At 43.4% G+C, this 23,972-nt stretch overlaps 1 protein-coding gene across 1 annotated transcript in view; it reads right to left on the bottom strand.

The window, feature by feature from the left end:
* The window catches only part of BAHD1 (bromo adjacent homology domain containing 1), a 172,683-nt gene that overhangs the window by 9,319 nt on the left and 139,392 nt on the right, over window positions 1-23,972 (bottom strand). Inside the window, exons 4-5 of the mRNA XM_075844758.1 lie at window positions 20,365-20,524; window positions 19,733-19,809 (exon numbers count right to left, since the gene is read on the bottom strand). Of these exons, the coding sequence (XP_075700873.1) occupies window positions 19,733-19,809; window positions 20,365-20,524 (237 nt within the window). The remainder of the gene's footprint in view (window positions 1-19,732; window positions 19,810-20,364; window positions 20,525-23,972) is intronic.

The following is a 23,972-nucleotide window of genomic DNA, read 5'->3' as shown; positions in this document are numbered from 1 at the left end:
GGAGTCCCGGGCGGAGCGCTAGTATAGGCTCTGCTCCGGGACTCTGTGGAATTCCCTGACATCGCTGTCCATACATCGACAGTGATGTCAGGGGCTTCCCCAGAGCAGGAGTCCCAGTGATGTCAGGAGCACAGCTGGAGTCCCAGGAAGAGCCTACTAGCACTCTGCCGGGGACTCCAGCTCTGGGGTTGCCCCTGACATCCATGTCCATATATGGACAGTGATGTCCGGAGCAGAGCTGGAATCCCAGGCAGAGTGCTAGAAGTGGCTCTGCTCTGGGACTCCAGCTCTGGGCAAGCCCCTGACATTACGGTCCATATATGGACACTGATGTTAATGGCTTCCCCAGAGTTCCGGCGCAGAGCCTATACTAGTGCTTTGCTCTGGGACTCCGGCGATGGGGATGCCCCTGATATCGCATTCCGGTCCAGGAGGATCCCGACTGTGTATGGACAGTGACGTCAGGGGCTCCAACAGTAAAGGAATCCCCAACCAAAGCGTCGGCAACGCTCTGGCTAGGGATTCCACTCCTAGAGGGAGCCCCAATGGAGCTATCTACTTGGGGTGTGTGCATCTGGGGAGGGCACCGTGGCAGCATCTGCGGAGGGCACCATGGCAGCATCTGCGGAGGGCACCGTGGCAGCATCTGCGGAGGGCACCGTGGCAGCATCTGCGGAGGGCACTGTGCCAGTTTCATGCCAGGCAAATAAATTTAGATCCCTAGATAGCATGCCATTAACCTTTATCTGGCATAACTCAAAATTAAGCTTATTACCTTATAGAGTAGTAAGGAGGTGGGTGTATTGCCACTTTCTCATTTCTTTCTAGATTATCTGGCTGCCCAGATTACAATTCTCTGACCCTGGTTGGCACCCTCTCAGGAGATTGAGGTTGAGACACTCTTAGAGGCTTTATACAGGGAAGGGGCAAAAAAGTCTACAATGAAACGGACATTATACATGGTCAATAATTGGGGACTGGGTTCATCACAGTACCTTTTGTATATATCCATGCGGAGCCTATCCGGATTGGGGGATTTCCTAGCTGGGAGGGTAACTATTGCAGAGTAGGCTTCAGTTAAAGTAATGAAAGCCTCCAAAAGGTCTATCTGTACAGAGAGGAGCTCAGGGAATGACATTTCTTAGAGGTGGGAGGCAATTTCTACATCAATTTTAGTTAATTGGGAGGTATGTAAGGACGTGTAAAAGGAGTGGAAGGTCTAAGGAACAGAGGCAACAGATCTACACAACTGACCCTGATCATTTGAAATGTAGAGAATGGCTGGGGGACCTGAGCTGTCTTTAGTGAATTTGATTACCCAATTCAAAGTGTTTTTGTTTATTAACTCCTTAAAGCTTTATGAAGAATATATTTGTGATGGAGAAGTGTTACTTAGTGCTCCATGATGGATATATTATTTATGGCATCAAACCGTCACCGTGTATTAGTGCACAGTGACAGAGCTGTGATGGACCAATGAGAGCATTGTACTATTCAAACGAGCTGGTGAGAGAACGGGGGCTGTAAACCCAGCTGTCAGAGACAGTAGAGGAGTACAGCTAGCCGGCCCGAAAACAACTATAGGAGTCCCGAATCGACGATCGTCCGCGAGAATTTACGGACCAATCAGAGAATTATGCACTAATGTAGATGACAGCTGTCATTGGCAGCTGTCACAGACAGATGCCAATCACAGCTTGCCAGCCCAAGACTAAATCAGAACAGTATTCAGTTGGCAATTGCTCTGATTAGTATGTGAGAATTCACAAACCAATCAGAGTACAGGGAGGGGCAGGAGTTTGGGATGCTGGTACCACTTTCTCTGATCGCTTCATTTCTGTCAGGGAAGTGTCCAGACTCCAGAGTCATTGTCGCTCAGAGCTCCTGCCAGATTCTGTCACAGTTGCACCAAGCTCTACACATTTGATAGTATATAGCCTCTTCCCCCCAGCATCAACCAGTCAGTGGCCAATGACTTTCAATCACTGATCCAGTGAACCCCATCCCGCTTCTATTTTCTATTTTATTTTACATATAGGTAAATATAAAATAAAAAATAAATAAATCACAATAATTTAGTTGGTACCATTGTACCATTATTTTAGTTGGTATACCCAGAGCTTCTGTCAGAGTCTCACCAAGTACCACTTACTCCCTGGTGGTCCTTCCCCTATCAACTGGCTAGAAACCGCCAATCACTGACCCTTCTTGCTCCTGTGTTCTTTTGGAGTGAAGATTTTTCCCCCCTATATTATATATATATATATATATATATATATATATATATACACACATTAGTACTGTTCGGTTAGCAACAATTTACTTTGATATACTGTATATAATTAAACAAAAATATGCACTGCCAGACAGTTTACTGCAGAGGAGGCATACGCCATTATGTGTTCAGACACGGAGTCTGCTAGTGATGATGAAATGAATTTTATCTGGTCATCTTCCTCAAGTGAAATCAGACAAATCCCCCAGAAAGTGCTGCAGGGTTAATGAATCATTGACCCAATCAAGTGAACTCATTTGGGTTCCCCCAAATAACTATGTGCCCCAGGCCCCCGAGTTTATAGCTGACTCAGGGTTACATATTGATACTACAGGGTTTAGGGAAGTAGATTTTTTTTTCCTTTTTTAAATTTCATTGATGGTTGAGCAAGCCAACTTGTATGCTAACCAGTTCATTGCACAGAACACTACTTCATTTTATATCCAGAAGTGGACCCCTACTGATGCATAGGACATCCGTAAATTCTGGGGCATAGTACTTAGCATGGGACTTGTGAAAAAAACATCTATTAGGGCATACTGGAGTACAGACGTACTTTACTACACCCCAATGTATCGTACAGCCACGGCTAGGATGCGATTTGAAGCCATCAAGAAATTCATTCATTACAATAAATACAAGATGCCCACCCCAAAATGATCCAATTTTGATAGATTATATAAATTAAGGCTCATGATCACCCATCTTAACAGTAAGTTTGCGGAAGTGTACACCCCTGAAAAACAGATTGTAGTAGACGAATCGCTAGTTAACTTCCAAGGGGGGCTTCACTTTCGACAGTATCTGTCTAACAAGAGGGCAAGGTACGGAATCAAAATCTATAAATTGTGTGAAAGTGAATCTGGATATATACATCGCTTCAAAATATGAGGAGATGGATCGCACAAACCGAGCACCCAGAATGTCCCCCAACCCTTAGAATTAGTGGAAAAATTGTACGGGATAGGATATACCCACTGTTGGATAAAGCCTACCAACTTTATCTTGATAATTTTTATTCCAGTATGCCGCTTTTTAAATGCACTGCGGGCAGACGTACAATACGAAAGAACCAAAGAGGACTCTCGAAAACACTACTGGGGCAAATGCTTAGAGTGGGAGAGAGCAGAGCCCTTTGTAGCAACAATGTATTGTGCGTTAAATATAAAAAGACAAACGAAATGTGCTAATCCTGACCACAATACATTGTGACAGAAGCACCCCTGTCCATGTTAGAGGTACTGGCACTGAAACCCCTAAACCAGTCTGTATTCAAGAATGCACCAAATTTATGGTGGGGGTTGATTTATCGGATCAGTTACTCAAACCCTACAGTGCCATGCGAAAATCTCGCATATGGTACAAAAAGCTGGTGGTCCATCAGCATATAATGCATTTGTGCTAAAAAGTGGTGGAAAATCTCAAGGATAGTGCGCGGACAGCACTTTCCTAATGAAATTACCCCCACCGTACGTCAACAAAAGGATGCCGTGTGTGTTACAAAAAAGGCATCAGAAAGGAAACCCGCTACCATTGTGAAATGTGCCCTACACAACCTGGCCTCTGTATAAAAAGGTGCTTTAAAGAGGCTCTGTCACCAGATTTTGCAACCCCTATCTGCTATTGCAGCAGATCGGCGCTGCAATGTAGATTACAGTAACGTTTTTATTTTTAAAAAACGAGCATTTTTGGCCAAGTTATGACCATTTTCGTATTTATGCAAATGAGGCTTGCAAAAGTACAACTGGGTGTGTTGAAAAGTAAAAGTACAACTGGGCGTGTATTATGTGCGTACATCGGGGCGTGTTTACTACTTTTACTAGCTGGGCGTTGTGTATAGAAGTGTCATCCACTTCTCTTCACAACGCCCAGCTTCTGGCAGTGCAGACACAGCGTGTTCTCTAGAGATCACGCTGTCGTCACTCACAGGTCCTGCATCGTGTCGGCACCAGAGGCTACAGATGATTCTGCAGCAGCATCGACGTTTGCAGGTAAGTCGATGTAGCTACTTACCTGCAAATGCTGATGCTGCTGTAGAATCAACTGTAGCCTCTGGTGCCGACACGATGCAGGACCTGTGAGTGACGTCACAGATCTGCACTGCCAGAAGCTGGGCGTTCTGAAGAGAAGTGGATGATACTTCTCATCAGAGCGCCCAGCTAGTAAAAGTAGTAAACACGCCCCGATGTACACACATAATACACGCCCAGTTGTACTTTTACTTTTCAACACGCCCAGTTGTACTTTTGCAAGCCTCATTTGCATAAATACGAAAATGGTCATAACTTGGCCAAAAATGCTCATTTTTTAAAAATAAAAACGTTACTGTAATCTACATTGCAGCGCCTATCTGCTGCAATAGCAGATAGGGGTTGCAAAATCTGGTGACAGAGCCTCTTTAAGACATACCATACTAATTTGAATTCCTAAATTTATACTTTATTTTCATGAACCTCCTCTTTATACTTTTCATGTTGACCCATAAGAATTTATATTTTCTTGAAAATTTAGCCCATCTTGTCCAGATCATACCAACTAAAACTACATTTGCCCACATTATCAATTTAACATACAACTAAAATCCCCATTATACCCCTAGATGAATAGCTTTAAAAAGTGGATTCTTTTTGACCATTTTTTAACTGTACGGACACCTCAGAACCTCGGGAAACATGAAAGAATGTCTGAAAATCACTCAAGCAAGAATTGTGCCCTGAAAGCCACAAAATACTTTTTATCTTTTGGACCTCATTTTGTGGCCAGGAACCAGATTACAGCCAAAGCATAGTTATTTCTGAACACAGGAGAAACAGGGTAATAAATATTGGGATGGTCTTCAGTAATTTCATGCGCTATGGGCAAATTTTTTTCCCTATAAATGGCACATTTATGAAAACAGTTTTCATTTTAATTTTTCATATCAGCTTATCACTAACCCCTTAAGGATGAAGCCTTGTTTTGGCCTTAAGGCTCAGAGCCCATTTTTGAAATCTGACATATTTATGTGGTAATAACTTTGGAATGCTTAAACTTATCCAAGCGATTCTGAGAATGTTTTCTTGTGACACATTGGGCTTTATGTCAGTGGTAAAATTTGTTCGATATATTCAGTGTTTATTTGTGGAAAAAGGCAAAATTGAGAAAATTTTGAAAAAATAGTTTTCTGAATTTAAATGCATCTACTTGTAAAACAGATGGTTATACCACCCAAAATAGTTACTAGTTCACATTTCCCATATGTCTACTTTGGAATGGCATCGTTTTTTTGAACATTCTTTTATTTTTCTTGGACGTTACAAGGCTTAGAACATAAAACAGCAGTTTCTCCTATTTTTAAGACAATTTTAAAAGCCTTTTTTTTAAGGTACCTGTTCAGTTCTGAAGTGGCTTTGAGGGGCCTATGTATTAGAAACCCCCATAAAAAAAACCATTTTAAAAACTAGACCCCCCTCAAAGTATTCAAAACAGCATTTAGAAAGTTTTTTTTAACCCTTCAGGCATTTTACAGGAATTAAAGCAAAGTCGAGCTGAAATTTATAAATTTCATTTTTCTTGCTGAATTTAAATTTTATTCCATTTTTTTTCTGTAACACAGAAGGTTTTACCAGAGAAGCACTACTAAATATGTATTGTCCAGATTCTGCAGTTTTTAGAAATGTCCCACATGTGTCTCTAGTGCGCTCGTGGACTAAAACACAAGCCCCAGAAGCAAAGAAACACCTAGTGCCTTTTGGGGCCTCTTTTTTATTAGAACATATTTTAGGCAGCATGCCAGGTTTGAAGAGGTGTTGAGGTGCCAAAACAATAGGAATACCCCAAAAGTGACCCCATTTTGGAAACTACACCCCTCAAGGAATTAATTTATGGTTGTTGTTACCATTTTTACCACACAGTTTCACAGCACGTATTTGAATTGGGCTGTGAAATTTAAAAAATGACATTTTTTCCAATAAGATGTAATTTTTGATCAAAATTTCTTATTTTCACAAGAAATAAAACACCCTATTTTGTTGCCCAATTTGTCCTGAGTGCGGCAATACCCGATTTGTGGTGATAAACTGCCGTTTGGGCACATGGGAGGGCTCAGAAGGAAAGGAGCGCTATGTGTTCTTTGGAGTCCAGACTTTGCTGGATTGGTTTTCGGGTGCCATGTCGCATTTGAAGCGCCAGAGGTATCAAAGCAATGGAAACCCACCAGAAGTGACCCCATCTTGGAAACGACACCCCTTAAGGCATTCATCTAGAGGTGTAGTGAGCATTTTGACCCCACAGGTACTGTGTAAAAGATAATGCGCAGCAGATGGTGCAGTGTGAGATTTGCAATTTTCTATATATCTATGCCATTTCAGTGTAACAATATATTGTGCCCAGCATGCGCCACCGGAGATATACACCCTATAAATTGTAATGTGGGTTCTCCTGGGTACGGCACAACCCTACATGTGGCTGTTATCTGCTGCCTGGGCACACGGCAGGCTTAGAAGGGAAAGACCACCATTTGGCTTACTGGAGCTTTTCTGGTGCTAAGTCGTGAATGCAGAAGCCCCTGAGGTACCAGTACATTTGAAACCCCGAAGAAGTGACCCCATTTTAAAATCTACACCCCTAAGGCATTCATCTAGAGGTGTAGTGAGCATTTTGATCCCACACTTATTGTGTAAAAGGTAATGCGCAGCAGATGGTGCAGAGTGAGATTTGCAATTTTCTATACATATATGCCATTTCAGTGTCCAATATATTGTGCCCAGCATGTGCCACCGGAGATATACACGCCATAAACTGTAATGTGGGTTCTCCTGGGTATGGCAATACCCTACATGTGGCTGTTATCAGCTGCCTGGGCACACAGAAGGCTCAGAAAGGAAAGATGAGGGGGATAAGGGATGTATGATAAATTTTAAAACACTTTCATACAGAGCCCTGGTTTTTCGGGACACGTGTCACATTGATATATTGTGTCCTTCCTTATCCCCCTCTTATAGCAGACTTTGCACCTCTTGACTTTTTCCCTTCTTGCCAGTTTGGGGAACTTCTCCTGGAAAGTGTAGCCCTGGTATGATGCGTGTGGCCTCGCTTCCAGAAGTACTGGGTGCCCCCTTCTTGGTTCCTAAAGATTAGGTTCTTGATAACCACCTCTCGAAATTCCAGGAAAGTTCCCCTCTGGCCTGCACGTACGCATTGTACAATGCCATCTGTATGATGTGCACGGCCAGCTTCTAATACCACACCGCATGGCGCTGTAGGGTTTCAGGACTTGATCTGACAAGTCCACCCCTCCCATGTACCTACTGTAGTCCAGGATGCAGTCTGGTTTGGGGGTCTCTGTACTGGTACCTCGTACAGGTACATGGGTACTGGTGTGACATCTCCTTTGTCTTGTACGTGACACACAATATGTTGCTGCTAGAATGTGCCCTGCTCTCACCCCTTTTGAGGGTTTGCCCAAGCAGTCTTAGGGAGGCCTCTCAGATTTCTTCTAGTAGTGCCGCATGCCGCAGGACTTCTGGAAGTGAGGCAGTTGGGACGCTGGTATAAAAATTATCCAGGTAGAGGTGGTAACCCTGGTCCAGCAGTGGGTAGACCAAATCCCACACAATTTTTGCATTAACTCCCAGTAAGGGGGGGCATTCTGGGGGCTGAATACTGGTATCCTTCCCTTCATATATCCTAAATTTGTAGGTATACCCTGATGCACTCTCGCACAGCTACATCTTCACGCCATACCTTGCCCTCTTACTCGGCAGGTACTGGAGGAATTGAAGCCTCCCTTTAAAATGTACCAAGGACTCATCAATAGAAATACACTTCTCGGGGGGTGTATGCTTGGGCAAACCGGGGACTGAAACGGTCTAATAGGGGTCTACGTTTATACAAACGGTCAAAACTGGGGCCATCTCGGGATGGGCACTGCTCATTATCAGTATAATGTAAGAAGCGAAGTAATTTTTTTTTTTTAGGTTCCAGTACAGTTCTGAAGTTGCTTTGAGGGGCCTATATATTAGAAACCCCTATCAAACACCCCATTTTAGAAACTAGACCCCTCAAAGTATTCACAACAGCATTTAGAAAGTTTATTGACCCTTTAGGTGTTTCACAGAAATTTAGGGCAAAGTAGAGGTGAAATTTACATTTATTTATTTTTTTGTCAGAAAATCCTTTTTATTCAATTTTTTTCTGTAAAACAGAAGGTTTTACACGAGAAACACAACTCAATACTTATTGCCCAGATTCTGCAGTTTTGAAAAATATCCCACACGTGGCCCTAGTCCGGTAATGGACTGAAGCACCGGCCTCCGAAGCAAAGAAGCACCTAGAGGATTTTGAGGCCTTCCCATTAGGCACCATGTCCGGTTTGAAGAGGTCTTGTGGTGTCAAAACAGTGGAAACCCCCCAAAAGTGACCCCATTTTGGAAACTAGACCCCTTGAGGAATTCATTGCCGTTTTCATGGGGTGCATGCGACTTTTTATTCTATTTCTAAGTGGCGTGGTGACTAAAAAACAGCAATTCTACTATTGTTTTTTATTCTATATTTTTTAACAGCGTTCACCGTGCGCTATAAATGACACATTCACTTTATTCTGCGGGGCGATATGATTACGGCGATACCATAGTTATTTTTTTATGTCTTATGGCGTTTGCACAATAAAAAACTTTTTGTAAAAAATAATTTACTTTTCTCTTTTTGTGTTACTTTATTCTAAGAGCCAGAACTTTTTTATTTTTCCATCAAGAAAGCCGTGGGGGCAAACTGTTTTTGATCTCTTTTTATTCCATTTTTTGGGAGGTGAAGTGACAAAAAAATTGTGATTATGGTATGGTTTTTTATTTTCTTTTATGGCGTTCACCACGCGGGATAAATAACGAAATCATTTTGTAGTTCAGGCCGTTACGGACGTGGCGATACCAATTATGTATAGTTTATTTGTTTATTTTTATTAATAATAAAAGGACTGATAAGGGAAAAAGGGGGATTTTTACTTTTATTTTCACACAACTTTTTTTTAACTTTATTACTTTGTTCCACTAGGGGACTTGAGGGCAGTGTATGCGTAGTGCAGTGTATTAGAGCTGTCAGCTACTCACTGACAGCAAGCATAGTGGGTCCTGACTTTGTCAGGACCCACTAGGCTTCCATAGATGGCATAGCCGGACGCCATTGTTAGGCGTCCGGTTGCCATAGCTACCATCGCCAGCTGCTATCGTGTAGCGGGGCGTCGATGGTGGTTTAACCCCTAAAAAGCCGCGATAGCTATTGAACGAGGCTTTTAAGGGGTTAATCAGCGGGGACACAGCGATCTGTCCCCGCTGTAGGCGCTGCGGCATCTGCTGTACGAGACAGCAGCTGTCATAGCTGCTGCATGTGTCGGGAAGACAGCCGAAATCGCCGTTACTCCCGTGACGTACTATTAGGTCATGGAGCGCGAACGATACAGCTATCATGACCTAATAGTACGTCCAGGAGCGGGAAATGGTTAATGCATGGAACAAAATATGATTTTTTTAAATTCACAAATAAAGTTTATTGTAAAACATCAGAGGTAAATACAGAGCATTGAGATGTGTAGACAATGTGTCCACTGCAAGCACAAAAGAAACCAGTAATTCAATAAAGTAAGTTCAGACAATTAGGACATAGAGTAAAGAAATGTCATACAAAACAATTGCATACAAATTAATATAAAGCGAGCAGGGTATCTGGTAATTATACAGTCCTTGAATATTTATAAAGCCAGCGTGTAGAGCGTGTGTTTCCACAGGTATAGATGCATAAAATTATAACACAAACATGTCAGGTAACATTCAGCGGAAGGTCAGGACCTATATTTATACCGCGTTGGAAGTGGAGGTCTAGAATGTATACATGGAATGTAAGAGGGGCCAACTGGATATGGGCCAAAGGGGAGCCAAGTCCGTGGCAGCAAACCGATTAAGATGCTGTGTTGGGGGGAGCAGACAGAGGAAGGAGACTGCAGCCATCTATCACAAATTTTGGTGAATTTGAGAGGACAGTTTTTATGTTGGAATAACCATTTTTTTGTGGGGTAGCATATTACCAACCAGAGAACAAAAAAAACAAGATCGGTCTCGAGAGGGTGGGGGTTGTTTGTAGGAGGAAAATCTAAAAATATGTGTATAGTTGTATTTTCTTTATTCCTTACTAGTATGGATTTTTTTTTATTGTACTGAATAAACATAAATTAAAAAAAATAAAAACATAAAAAAAGGAGGTGGTATTATTCGCCCGATGCAGTATGTAAACATGTGTGAGTCGCTCATTATAATTGGATGATACAGATTTAGGGGAGGAGAGGGCCCTGTCCCACTCATCCTCAGTCGGCGGCCCCACATCACCCTCCCATTTTACCTTCAGCGGGATGAGCAAAGATTCTCTAAACTCGCCGGACAATAGGCCATTAAAGAGAACCTTTCACCTCCCCATACATGTGCAGCTGAGTGCAGCATGTAATGGGGAGGGCTGCACAAACCCTGGGGCACTTAAAAAAAAAATTTCTACCTCCCTCCGTTATTTAGATATCGGTGCTGTTATATTTGGCGCCCGATATTTAAATAACCCCGTAAACAGTCAACGGGGCGTATACTGGCAAGGGGGCGTGTTACTATGGCTGTGACACTGTCCAATCAGATATGGATAGTGCCACAGCAAGAGCGAGGAGAGAGATTGCAGTCTTTTCACCCGAACTGGCAAGGGGGCGTGTCACTGCTACGGACAGTGTAAGAGCTGGGGAGCGCTTACACTGTCCGTAGCAGAGACACGCCCCCTTGCTAGTTCAGCAGACAATACTAGACTGATCTCTCGCAAGAGCTGAAGAGATGAGAGCGCGCTCTCCTCTCCACAGTTCTTACACAGTCTGTAGCAGTGACACGCCCCCTTGCCAGTTCGGCAGAAGACTAACCTTGAAAGCTTGACACTCCTCGCTCTTGCTGTAACACGGTCCAGATCTGATTGGACAGTGTCACAGCCATAGTAACACACCCCGTTGCCAGTACACGCCCCGTTGACTGTTCAGGGGGTTTATTTAAATATCGGGCGCCAAATAGAACGGCACCAATATCTAAATAACGGAGGGAGGTAGAATTTTCTTTTAAAGTGCCCCAGGGTTTGTTCATCCCTCTCCATTACATGCTGCACTCAGATGCACATTTATGGGGAGGTGAAAGGTTCTCTTTAAGATGAGAAATCAGGTGTTTAACTGGGGGAGAGAGCAGAAAGTTAGAAAGTGGGAAGTTGTGGTACGTTAGTTCTCCGGGGCCCAGCTGAGTCTCAAGTGCATGTTTGACTTCAAATAAGAGAACAATTGGTGCCAGTGGAGTAAAACATGCGCTGGTACACATCCCCCACCAGTAAGGCCTGGTTCAGGATTGGATGGTTGAGTAAGTTTCCATTGGTATGCAGGCGGCCACAAAACAAAATATGCAAAGGGTGAGAATAATGTGTACTAAATGGGGAAATAATTAGGGTCTGAGCTCTGACACGCTCGGTCGCACCCCATCTCGCCAGGTGAGACAACTGACCAGCTATATAGTACCATTTAACACCAGGGAAAAATACACCTCCCTCATCCCATGGGGCTTATAGGTGCCTGCTAGCCACCCAAGACCTACCATTATTCCATACAAAGGAAGGGAGTATACTCTCAATACGCTGTAGCAAACAGACTGGGTGGTATAAGGATGATTGCTAGACAATATGCAGGATTTTGGGTATTAGGGTCATTTTAACTAAACTCACCTTTGCAGCTGTAGATAGGAGAAATTGGTTCCATCTGGCAATTTTGGTATGTAAAAAGGAAATCAAAGGGGTGATATTTAATACTTCGAAATCAGAAACGGATCTGGAAATCTGTATACCAAGATACATAATAGAGCTGGACCAGAGCAGTGGGGTAGAGATCGCCGAGGCAGCAGGGGCCGATATATCTAATGGTAAAATATGGGACTTAAACTAATTAATGGATAAGCCAGACATTGAACCAAAACGTGTCATTATAGAAAGTACTATATGCAGGGACACCCCAGGGTCAGCGAGATAGAACACCTTATAGACCTTTTCTTGCACAGGGAAGGTTAAAACCTATAATACAGGGTTCTTGTCTGAGTATTTCAGTGAGAGGTTCCACTGCCAGGGCGAATAGTAGAGGGGAAAGAGGGCAACCTTGTCGGGTACCTCTATACAAGGGAAAGGGGTCTGAAGTCCAGCCATTTACTGCCACTCGTGAGGATGGAGCAGAGAATAATAATTTAACTCATTTTATAAACTCGGGTCCGAACTCAAATTTCGCAAGTGTTAAAAAAAGGAGATCCCATTCTATCGAGTCAAAAGCCTTAGTGGCATCTATCGAAACTACGACTCGAGCACCGACATCCTCATGAGCGGACTGCAAATTAGTGAACATTCCGCAAAGAATAATAGCTGTGGCTTTGCCAGGCATAAAGCCTGCCTGGTCCGAACGTATCAGCGACAGTATAACCGTATTAAGTCGTCTAGCCAAAATTTTAATGTCAGTCTGGAGGAGTGAGATGGGGCGGTAGGAATCGCATAATATAGTTTTTTCTTCGCCGGCTTAGGCAGTACTACTATCGTTGCTTCCCTCATTGAACACGACAGTTCTCCAGAGTCCAATGCTGCCTGGTACACATCCAGGAGACGTGCAGCCAAAAAAACAGCAAGGGCCCTGTAAAATTCAATAGGCAGGCCATCACTACCGGGTGATTTAGACGTCTGGAAGGAAGCAATGGACTCCAGAATCTCCTGTACAGTAATGGGGCCAGCAAAATACTCCCTGTGGGCAGGAGATAGTAAGGGGAGGGTTACCTGCTCCAGATATTTAGCAATTTCTGTGGAGGAGGCGGATATGTGTGAGGAATATAAGGTTTCATAATATGAGCGAAAGGCAGATAAAATTACCTGTGGATCAGAGGACTGTGAATCATCTTCTGTGACCTCGAGCAGTGATATCACAGGAGGTTCCCCATTACCCTTGGCTATGTGGGCTAAAAGTTTACCACGTTTTTCACCATGTTTATAGTATGATTGTTTGGAAAATAATGCTTTTTTTCTGAGCCCTATTATTTAAGAAAGTTTGGTACAAACGAACTTTGCAAAGCCATTCCGATTTATGATCCCCAGACAGATTATTGATATACTGAAGTTCGGCCGCCAAAGCATCATTAGCCTGTTTGAGTTCGTTATGTGCCAAACCCCTCTTCAAATCATTAATTGCTACAGAGTGCGCCCCATGTGTGTATGCCTTGAACGAGTCTCACACAACTAAAGGAGAAGCGCTGCCGTCATTGTCAAGAAAAAACGGATGTCACTTAGTCTGGAAATAATCAGACGGGGGGAGAATTTTTCAGCCAAAAGGGGTTCAATTGACAGCGATTTTTTTTGGAGGTATATTTGGGCGTCTAATATGTAGACGGCCAGGAGAGTGGTCCGAAACAGACCTGGAAAGATACTCCGCAGAGTCCACAGCCGTCAGGAGGGAAGTGTACCAGCATTAAGTCAATACGGGATAAAGACTCAAATTGAGGAGTGAAACAAGAATATTGTCGGGTAATGGTCCAGGCATCCGTAATATTAAATTCTAAAAGGAGAGAATGGAGAGAGGAGGGAGCCAGAGATACAGGATTTTGGACAGGGTGGAGGAACTTGTCCAAATGCTTATCCCAGGTGGAATTAAAATCCCCCAGCCAAATACTAGGCACAGACGGGTGACTGGTCACAAACGACAAAGATGGCATTATTTGTGGCAAGGGAAGAGGGATGAGGAACATAAACCCCTATCAGGAGAAATGGTTTATGATAAAGAAGACAGTGTATGAGAACAAATTTACCACTCAGGTCTGAGGACATATCTATCAGGTGGAAATGGATAGAGCGTTTTATAAATAATGAGACTCCCCTGGCCAAATTAGTGAATGTGGAATGGTATGTCCAACCAATCCAGGGTCTATTTATAAGACGGAGCTTGTCGTCCATCATGTGGGTCTCCTGAAGGCATATAATATCACAGTCATGCTTTTGTAAATACCGAAATACAAGGGCCCTCTTAATACGGTCATTAAGACCTCTTACATTCCACGTTAAAAAAAGATAGAAGACATGGTAAAGTGTAGAAGTGCAAACCTAGGCCCAACCGATCAGGACCGACCAGTATAAGCATAACAAACCTGAGATATGTAAAAATTTAGAAGTGTGATATGCACTGTGGAAACAAACCTGCAAAAAAAACAAAACAAAAAAAAAACAGGTGTAAACAAATCCCTACCCCCCTCCCAACTATCATGCGCGCAGGCATGAAGTCTTGGATCCCTTAAACTAAAAGTAGCCATAACAGTAGTACAAATTACAAACAGTAATGATGAAATAGCATGTGGAAGGAGGGTGCAAGGGCGCAACCCCCACAGTAGATAAAAGGATACTGAAGAATGAAGGGTCCATGCAGTGAACAAATGATCCACAGTTCCATCATAGAACGTTAGAGACGAGAAGTGATCTAGAGGCTTGGAACCACGCGACAGTGGAGATACACAGCTACAAATGACAGCAATTAGGCATCTGGATGAGGAGGAGAACCTGCTTGACTATGAGGACGACTTTCCAACCAGTCGAGGACTTCTTGGGGAGCGGTGAAGAAATGTGATCTGCCATCCGGCCAGAACTTTCAGCCACGCAGGGTACATCATTGCGTACTTGAGATCAAGTTCTTTGAGCTTTTTCTTGGCAGTGAGGAATAAAGCTCTCTTCTTCTGGGCCCCAATAGAGAAATCAGGGTAAACAGAGATCTGCAAATTCTCTTGTGAATTTAAGGACCGCATCCCTGTCCAGGTAGTTTAGGAGTTTAGTAAAAAATGTGCGTGGCGGAGCTCCCAAAGGTGGAGGTTTAGACAGAATATGGTGCGCCCTCTCCACTGCAAACATGACCAAGAATTTCTCCATGCCGAAGGTGGTTGTGAGCTGATTTTCCAAGAAGGATTCAGGAGAGGAGCCTTCCGAACCCTATGGCAAGCCTATAAAGCAAAGGTTAGAGCACCTCAGTCTGTTCTCCGGATCGTCCACGTGCTGATGTAGTCTGGTGAGGCCCTGTTCAACTTCTCCAAGACGTCTAGAGATTGGATTGGTCCGCCAGAGTACTGACTCTATTTTCAACCTCCGTCACCCTTTCTCTGTTGTCCTCTGCATCTTGGCGTAGGAGAGAACTGGGCCGACTGGGCCCCCCTTAGGCTGGCGAGCAGGGCTCACCAAGTACACCGACACTGTGGTCCTGGGCCGGTTGTGCTGGGTGCCGTTGGCGTTCCGAAGGTGCTGTACGAGACGCGGCGGCCGCCAAAAATTTAGGCCGCGGCTTCAGGCCGTAATGGGTAGGTCGTCCAAAACTGACAATTTATGGGTCCAACCGTTCAGGGGGCAGCAGGGACCCCAGATATCGCCACCAGAGCGGAGTGCCAGGAGAGATATGCCAAGGATGGCCTCCGATCCACTGCACTGTGCGGAGCCCTCACTACATGCGACCGTTCGGCTCGCCGTCAAGCCACGCCGCCAACAGAATATGATTTTAAAGTACTCACTACCCCCCTAGATGAATACCATATTGGGTGTAGCTTTCTGAAATGGGGTCACTTCTGGTTGGTTTCAATTGTTCTGCTACCTCTGGGGCTCACCAAATGCAACATGGTACCCGAAAAATATTCCAGCAAAATCTGCACTCCAAAAGTCAGTTGGTACTCATTCCCTTCTGAGCCCTGGGTGTGCCCAAACAGCTTTTTACATCAACATTTGGGGTGTTTCTGTACTTGGGGGAAATATTGTAACAAATGGTGGGTGCATTTTCTCCTTTAACACCTTGTAAAAATAAAATATTTGGGGCTAAATCGATGTTTTATTGGAAAAAATAAAATTTTTCATTTTCACAGCCCAATGTTAATAAATTCTTTGAAACACTTGTTGCGTCATGGTGCCTATAAACAATTTCAGCAAAAACTGCCGTCCGAAAGACCAATGTCGCTCCTATTCTGAGGCCTGCCGTCCAAACAGCTGTTTAAATCCACAGGTGGGGTATTTTCGTAGTCGAGAGAAATTGCTTGACAAATTGTGGGGTGCATTTTCTTAGTTAACCTCTTGTGAAAATGAAAGTTTGGCGGCTAATGCGAAGTTTTATTGGAAAAAATTAATTAATTTTTCACAGCCCACTTCTATGAAATACCTGTGGGGTCAAAATGCTCACTATACACTTTTAGAAATTTCTTGAGGGGTGCAGTTTCCAAAATGGGGTAATTTGTTGGAGTTCTCCCACTGTACTGGTACTTCAGGGGCTCTGCAAAAGTGACATGGTGCCTGAAAATCATCCTAATAAAATGGCGGCACCAAAATGCATAAGGCACTTGTCAGGGAATTACTACTTGAGCAATTCCCAAGAGTACAAGTTTATGGAATTGCTATTCGAGCACTTCCCCAAAGACAGCTGGAGACAGCCTGGATCAAGCGAGCAGGTAAATCAGTTACCTCAAGTCTGTCACCACTCTGGTCAGCAGAGTCTAAGGCTACTCTATGGTCCTCACCAGAGCCCACCGTAAGGCAGGTTGGATTTGGCTGCATAGAACCCAGGTTGCTTTTACAGAATACGGTGTTGGGCAGGAGGTGCAAATGCAGGCTATACCAGAATGGATAACCATCAAGCCAGAGAGGTAATCAACAAGTGGAGTACAAAACCAGGAGATACTAAAATTCAAAATCAGTGAGCAGAGGGTAAATTCAAAGACAAGCTGAAGTCCAGTTCAAAGAATCCAAACAATCAAGGTGATACAGGAAGTAACCAGGAGCTTGATCAGAAACACGAATAAATAAGAGAATCAACAGTGAGAAGACTGAACAGATTCAAATACTACACTCTTGGCCCTGATAGGTAGCAGACAAAATAATGAGATTGTCTCTGCATCTCAAACCAGGGCCACACAGAAGCTAGTCATGACAACCTTAAAGTGACGGACGTTTCCTAACAGCACTCCTTCATTTCTGAGGACTGTATTTGAGTCAGGTAGCACACTAGGGCCACATATTGGATATTTCTACAAACTGCAGAATCTGGTTAACAAATGTTGACCTTTGTTTCTGTATAAGCACCTGCTGCATTAATGAAAAAAATGTATTTTAATGGAAAATTTTCCAAGAAAATTAAGTTTTTTAAATTTCTCTCCATTTTCATTAATTATTAAGAAACACAAAATGGGTTAACAGAGTTCGTACATCTCATTTTGAATACTTTGAGGGGTGCGGTTTCTAAAATGGGGTCATTTATGGGGGTATTCTATTATATAGGCCCCTCAAAATCACTTCAGGTCTGAATTGGTCCCCAAAAAACGGAATTTTTGAATTTTCTTGAAAATGAGCAAATTTGCTACTAAACTTATAAGCCTTCTAACAGCCTACAAAAATAAAAGGATGTTAAAAAACAATGCCAACATAGCGTAGACATAAGGTTAATGTTAAATACTAAGTATGTTGGGTCATATGACTATCTGTCTTACAAGCAGAATAATTTAAACTTTGAAAATCGGAAATTTTTCAAAATTTAATACATTTTGCATATTTTAATAAACGCATAACGTAACACCCAAATTTTACCACCAACATAAGTCATATCTTCATTCCTCAAGTCTTTCCAAGTTTACCGCACCTCTTTTGATCGACAGCTCCTCGCCAGCACACAAAATCCTGTGCTTGTGCATTGATGTCCTCTTCTGGTGTGTGGGCACAATGGGACACCAGATTATTATAAAAAAAGGCGCAAAATGTTTGCAGACCGTTATTTACAGTCGGAGATTGAGTTTAGGAGAGGGGATAACGGTAATGAACTTTTGATAGCAATGGCTAGTGAGGGATAAGTTCAATAGGTGAAATGCTGGTGACAGGTTCCCTTTAAGGCCCAAACTGGCTGCATCATTTAGGGGTTAAAAAGACCATTTAACATTTGGTCATAAGAGCCAGCAATTGTGGGCATGAATGCTGGAGGCCTCTCCAAGTGGACATATTAGATTCAGTCAGAGCAGAAAACATTGTCGCTCAGCCTTCTTAAAAGGGTAACTAAACCTCCAAACTTCTGACATGTCATAGTGACATGTCTGAAGTTTTGATCGGTGGGGGTCCGAGCACAGAGACCCCCACCGATCGCTAAAAAGAAGCGACAGAAGCGCTGAGCCGCTTAGTTTCTGATCGCCTTTTTTCGTAAAGCTGATTTAGTGGTTTACGGACCCATAGACTTTCTCTTGAGTCCGTACACCGCTACATCGGCTTTCTGAGAAAAGACGATCAGAAACCAATCGGCTCAGCGCTCACCTGAGTGCTTCCGTCGCTTCGTTGTAGCGATCGGTGGGGGTCTCCGGTGCTTAGACCCCCACCGATCAAAACTTCTGACACGTCAATATGACATGTCAGAAGTTTGTTGAAAGTTTAGTAACCCTCATGTGCGCCTCATGTAAAAACTCCTCGGATTCTCTAGTGGTGCGCTTAAAAAGGTTTGCCTACTGAGAACATTTATCACCTATCCACAGGATAGGCGATAATTGCATTGTCGCTGGGCCTCACCACTGGGACCTCCATTTTACTCTGTCGGCCCCATAGACTTTGAATGGAGCGGCAATGATTGTGCAGTGAGGAGAATTGGAGGTTGGGGCTCCCGTTCTAGTGATCGGTGGGTCTTTCAACGTTGGGACCCCCAACTATAATACATTTATCACCTATCTTGTGGACAACTCCTTAGTGGAAATGAAGGCATCCCATATGTATAACAAATGTATTTATTTGATTTTTAAAAACATTTTTAATCCCACTAGGGAACTTGAACATGCAATAATTTGATAGCCATTGGCAATATACAGCTGACACCCACAGCATATGGAGCAGGCCATACTTCTATCTGACATCTCCCATACATATACGGCGGATGACGGTAAAGGAACGGCTGGTTTAAAAAAAATGAATAAAAAATAATAAAACCTCTGAGACGACCCCCTCCCGAATTGCAGTGAAAAATTATCTAGATCTTCTCAAAAAAAGAGGCCAATATACAACACAGAAAAATCTGGCCTAGATAGGGGCGTGGGGTGGTCTTCTCAAAGCGGTGGCCTTTAGGAGAGATTTTACTGTGCTGTGCTTAATAACTGAGTTAGTGAAGGGGTCTCCAAGTTCAGGACTGTAAAGTATTAGCAAGAGCTACAAGGAGATTGTCCTGCTCTGGAGGACCCGGCACGTGTAGTCCACTACACCGACAACCCACTGATTTCAAAGAGAGTCGTGTAATACCTGAATTGAACACTTGCTGCCGAGAACCGACGGATTACAAGTTATCGCTGATGGTCCCAGGACCCCTGTGAAGTTACAAACTTTACATCTACAGTCTTAACATAGATTTATATACACACACGACTTGCCACTAACCTGGTGCATACTGGGATTTCGTCCTCCCTGAGTGTGCTCTGGCCGGTAGTACCAGAAGAGACTCATCATCAGCTCACCTAGCAGAAAATAATGGGACATATTGATCACATTGAACCAATAGTCAGGGCAATGATTACACATCAGAACCATACATATATTCTAATAGGACAAGCACTTTGTGTGAACATACCCTTTGTGTTTATAGATTTTGTCGGTTTGGAACTGTAGGTCTTATTCTCACAGAGATTTTTCGCAGGCTGAAAACTCTGCCTCAAAATTCCGTCTGGAATTTTGAGGCAGATTTTGATCTGCCTGCACGTCGTTTGCCGTGCTTTTCGCCCACGGCCATTGAGCGCCGCAGGCAAAAACGTAGCGAAAAATGCTTTCTCTACTTCCCATTGATATCAATGGGAGGTCAGAGACGTAAACGCCTGAAGATGGGGCATGTCGCTTCCTTTTCGCGTGAGCCGGTTTTACCGCTCGCGGGAAAAAACGCCTCCGCCTTCCATTGAAATGAATGGGAGACGCTTTCGGACGTTTTTGGAGCGTTTTCCGAGGTGTTTTCCGCGTCAAAAAAACTCTGTTTGAACAGGGCCAAATGTGAAGAAAGGAAAACATTTTTTTTTGGTTACCAGTTGTGGGATCCTCCCAAAGTGCAGATATTTTGGCCACATATGGCATGGATTTTTTCCTGGGACCAGATTTTAGAAGGACAGTATCTCGGACTCGGATGATTTCACCATTTCTCTCCACGGCTTGGTAACTTCTTCGGAGAGCAGGCTCGGGTTCATTCTGTACGGAAAAACATGGCATTTAGAAAAATTTGCTCTTATAGGTCTAAGTAGCTGGGCATACACAAGATATACAACAGAAACTTAAAATAAAATGTAGCTAAAATAAGCCCAGCTCGTTTTAACCCTTTCAGGACCAGCATATTTTGTGCTTCCAGGACTGAACAATTTTGTTTTTTTTCTTCATTGCAACCCAAGAGCCATAACTTTTTTATTTTTTCATCAACGTAGCTGCATGTAGGCTTATTTTTTAGTGAGATAAGTTGTATGTTTGTTTTTGCACCATTTTGGGATACATATAATTTACTGATTAACTTTACTATTCTTTTTTTGAGGGGGAAAATGGGAATAATTTTTTTATTTTATGCCCGAGCTGTGTGGTAAGAAGGGGCACCAAGGAACAGGAGCCCCTTCCCTCTGTCAAACTCCTTAGGTGCTGTGGTCACTATTGACCACAGCATCTAAGGGGTTAAACAGGCGGCATCAGGGCTTTCTCCGATGCTAGCGATTACCTTGGGAGCCCTCCCGACAGTAAAATCATGGGTGGCTTAGTGGTGCCCGCGAGTGCAATTGAAATTTCATGTACATCTAACTGCCTTAAAGAGGCTCTGTCACCAGATTTTGCAACCCCTATCTGCTATTGCAGCAGATAGGCGCTGCAATGTAGATTACAGTAACGTTTTTATTTTTAAAAAACGAGCATTTTTGGCTAAGTTATGACCATTTTCGTATTTATGCAAATGAGGCTTGCAAAAGTACAAGTGGGCGTGTTGAAAAGTAAAAGTACAACTGGGCGTGTATTATGTGCGTACATCGGGGCGTGTTTACTACTTTTACTAGCTGGGCTTTCTGACGAGAAGTATCATCCACTTCTCCTCAGAACGCCCAGCTTCTGGCAGTGCAGATCTGTGACGTCACTCACAGGTCCTGCATCGTGTCGGCCACATCGGCACCAGTTGATTCTGCAGCAGCATCAGCATTTGCAGGTAAGTAGCTACATCGACTTACCTGCAAACGCCGATGCTGCTGCAGAATCAACTGTAGCCTCTGGTGCCGACACGATGCAGGACCTGTGAGTGACGTCACAGATCTGCACTGCCAGAAGATGGGCGTTCTGAAGAGAAGTGGATGATACTTCTCGTCAGAAAGCCCAGCTAGTAAAAGTAGTAAACACGCCCCGATGTACGCACATAATACACGCCCAGTTGTACTTTTACTTTTCAACACGCCCAGTTGTACTTTTGCAAGCCTCATTTGCATAAATACGAAAATGGTCATAACTTGGCCAAAAATGCTCGTTTTTTATAAATAAAAACGTTACTGTAATCTACATTGCAGCGCCTATCTGCTGCAATAGCAGATAGGTGCTGCAAAATCTGGTGACAGAGCCTCTTTAACTTAAATTGCATATGGATGTACATGTACGTTCAAATGTGCCAAGGGGTTAACCCCTTAACGACATGCTACGTATATGTACGTATCAGACGTGAAGGGGGAAGTATGAAGCGGGCTCACGGGCTGAGTGCGCTCCATACTTAGCGGATGTCAACTGTATATTACTTTGATTCCGTCCGTTTAACCACTTAGACGCCGGGGTCAATAGCGACTGCGGCTTCTTAGCCGTTAGTAAGAGGCGCGGCCTGCTCCGACAGCCCATCGGTCCCCCACGACGCTATTGCGAAGTGCCGATGATTTAAGGAACGATATAGATAGACCTAATTTCCATTATGGGTGTAAGCGTGCAGGAAAGACGCTTTCAAAGTCTTTCTATGGCCAAAAACGTAAAGATGACAACCGTATTTAAGATAGAAAAAAATATATATTTCTTCAGATAAAACTAGCATACACACATATATGCATTAGTGTGTAGTAGAAAAAGTCACCCAATATGCTGGAGCCCTCATGTGTACGATCGTCCGGTAGAGGTTTCCTTATTCCGGATAGATCTGTGGAGAGGAATCCTGCAGAGATTCACGTGAGAAGACAGGTGAGGCGTCTGGTTGCGCCAAGTGCTTAAAAAAAAGGGGGTGGACCCTGAAACGTCGCATCAGCACTTGGCGCAACCAGACGCTTCACCGGTCTTCTCACGTGAATTTCTGCAGGATTCCGCTCCACAGATCTATCCGGAGTAAGTAAATATCTACCGGACGAGGACTCCAGCATATTGGGTAACTTTTTCTACTACACACTAATGCATATATGTGTGTATGCTATGTATATCAAAAGTTTTATCTGAAGAAAAATATATTTATTTTTTCTATCTTAAATACGGTTGTCATCCTTACTGGAGTGCCGATGGTTGCCATGGCAGCCTGGGGGCCTAATGAAGGCCCCCAGGTCTTCCATCTTTGTGCTCCTATTAAGCGCTGTGAAAATCCTGCCATACCGCAATACTTTAGTAATGCAGCATATAGTACAGCGATCACTGGTTCAAGTCCCTAGGGGGACTTTAAAAAAATAAAAAATAGTTACATAGTTGATAAGGTTGAAAAAAAAAAAAAAAAGACACTGGTCCATCTAGTCCAACCTATAATCCTACAATGTGGATCCAGAGAAAGGCAAAACCCCCATGAGGTTGATGCCAATTGCCTCATTAGTTGAAACAGTCCTCCCTAAGGCCCCATGCACACGAACGTGTTTTTGCGGCCGCAATTCCCCCGAAAATCTACGGGAGAATTGCGGCCCCATTCTTTTCTATGGGGCCATGCACACGACCGTAGTTTTTGCGGTCCTTGCACGGCCCGGGAGCCCGGACCGCAGAAAGAACGGGCATATCTTATTACGGCCCTGTTTTGCGGTCCGGGCTCATTGAAAACAATGGTGGCGGCCATGTGCATGTCCCGCGATTTGCGGGCGGCCTGCGGCTGACAGTCCGCAGCCGGCCGACCCGAAAATCACGGCCGTGCACACGGCTACGGTCGTGTGCATGAGGCCTAACTCCCTGAGTTGTCGTTTTTCTTAAATGTACAAAAAAAAGCAAAAATTAAAAAAAAGTTAAACAAAAAACCCTTTTCCCATTTTTTCCCTAAAGTAATGTTAAAAAAAAGAAAAAATTAACATAACTGGTATCGCAGCATCCATAAAAATCTGAACTCTTACAATATAACATTATTTAACCCTTACGCTGCAAAAAAAACAAACCTCCAGAAATGCTGTTTTTTACATTGTAAAAACAAAGCCCAAAAAACAATGGTGGAATCGCTGTTTTTTTTGCCAATTTCACCCGACAAGTAATTTATTTTCAGTTTCCTAGTACATTAAATGGTGCCATGAAAAACTACAACTCGTCCCACAAAAAACAAGCCCTAGTGCTGTAGACGGTAAAATAAAAAAGTTACGGCTTTTGGAATAACCAAAAATGACTGGCTGCATCATTAAAGGGTTAGACATCGGATTTGAGTTTCCAAAAAGAGAAGAGAAGAGCAAAAACATAAAAGCAGCCGTACTGT

This window comes from Rhinoderma darwinii, chromosome 12, assembly GCF_050947455.1.
Source record: "Rhinoderma darwinii isolate aRhiDar2 chromosome 12, aRhiDar2.hap1, whole genome shotgun sequence".
Lineage (NCBI taxonomy): Eukaryota > Metazoa > Chordata > Amphibia > Anura > Rhinodermatidae > Rhinoderma > Rhinoderma darwinii.
Note: the sequence above shows the minus strand (reverse complement) of the source record. Positions and strands in the feature narration are given on the sequence as shown.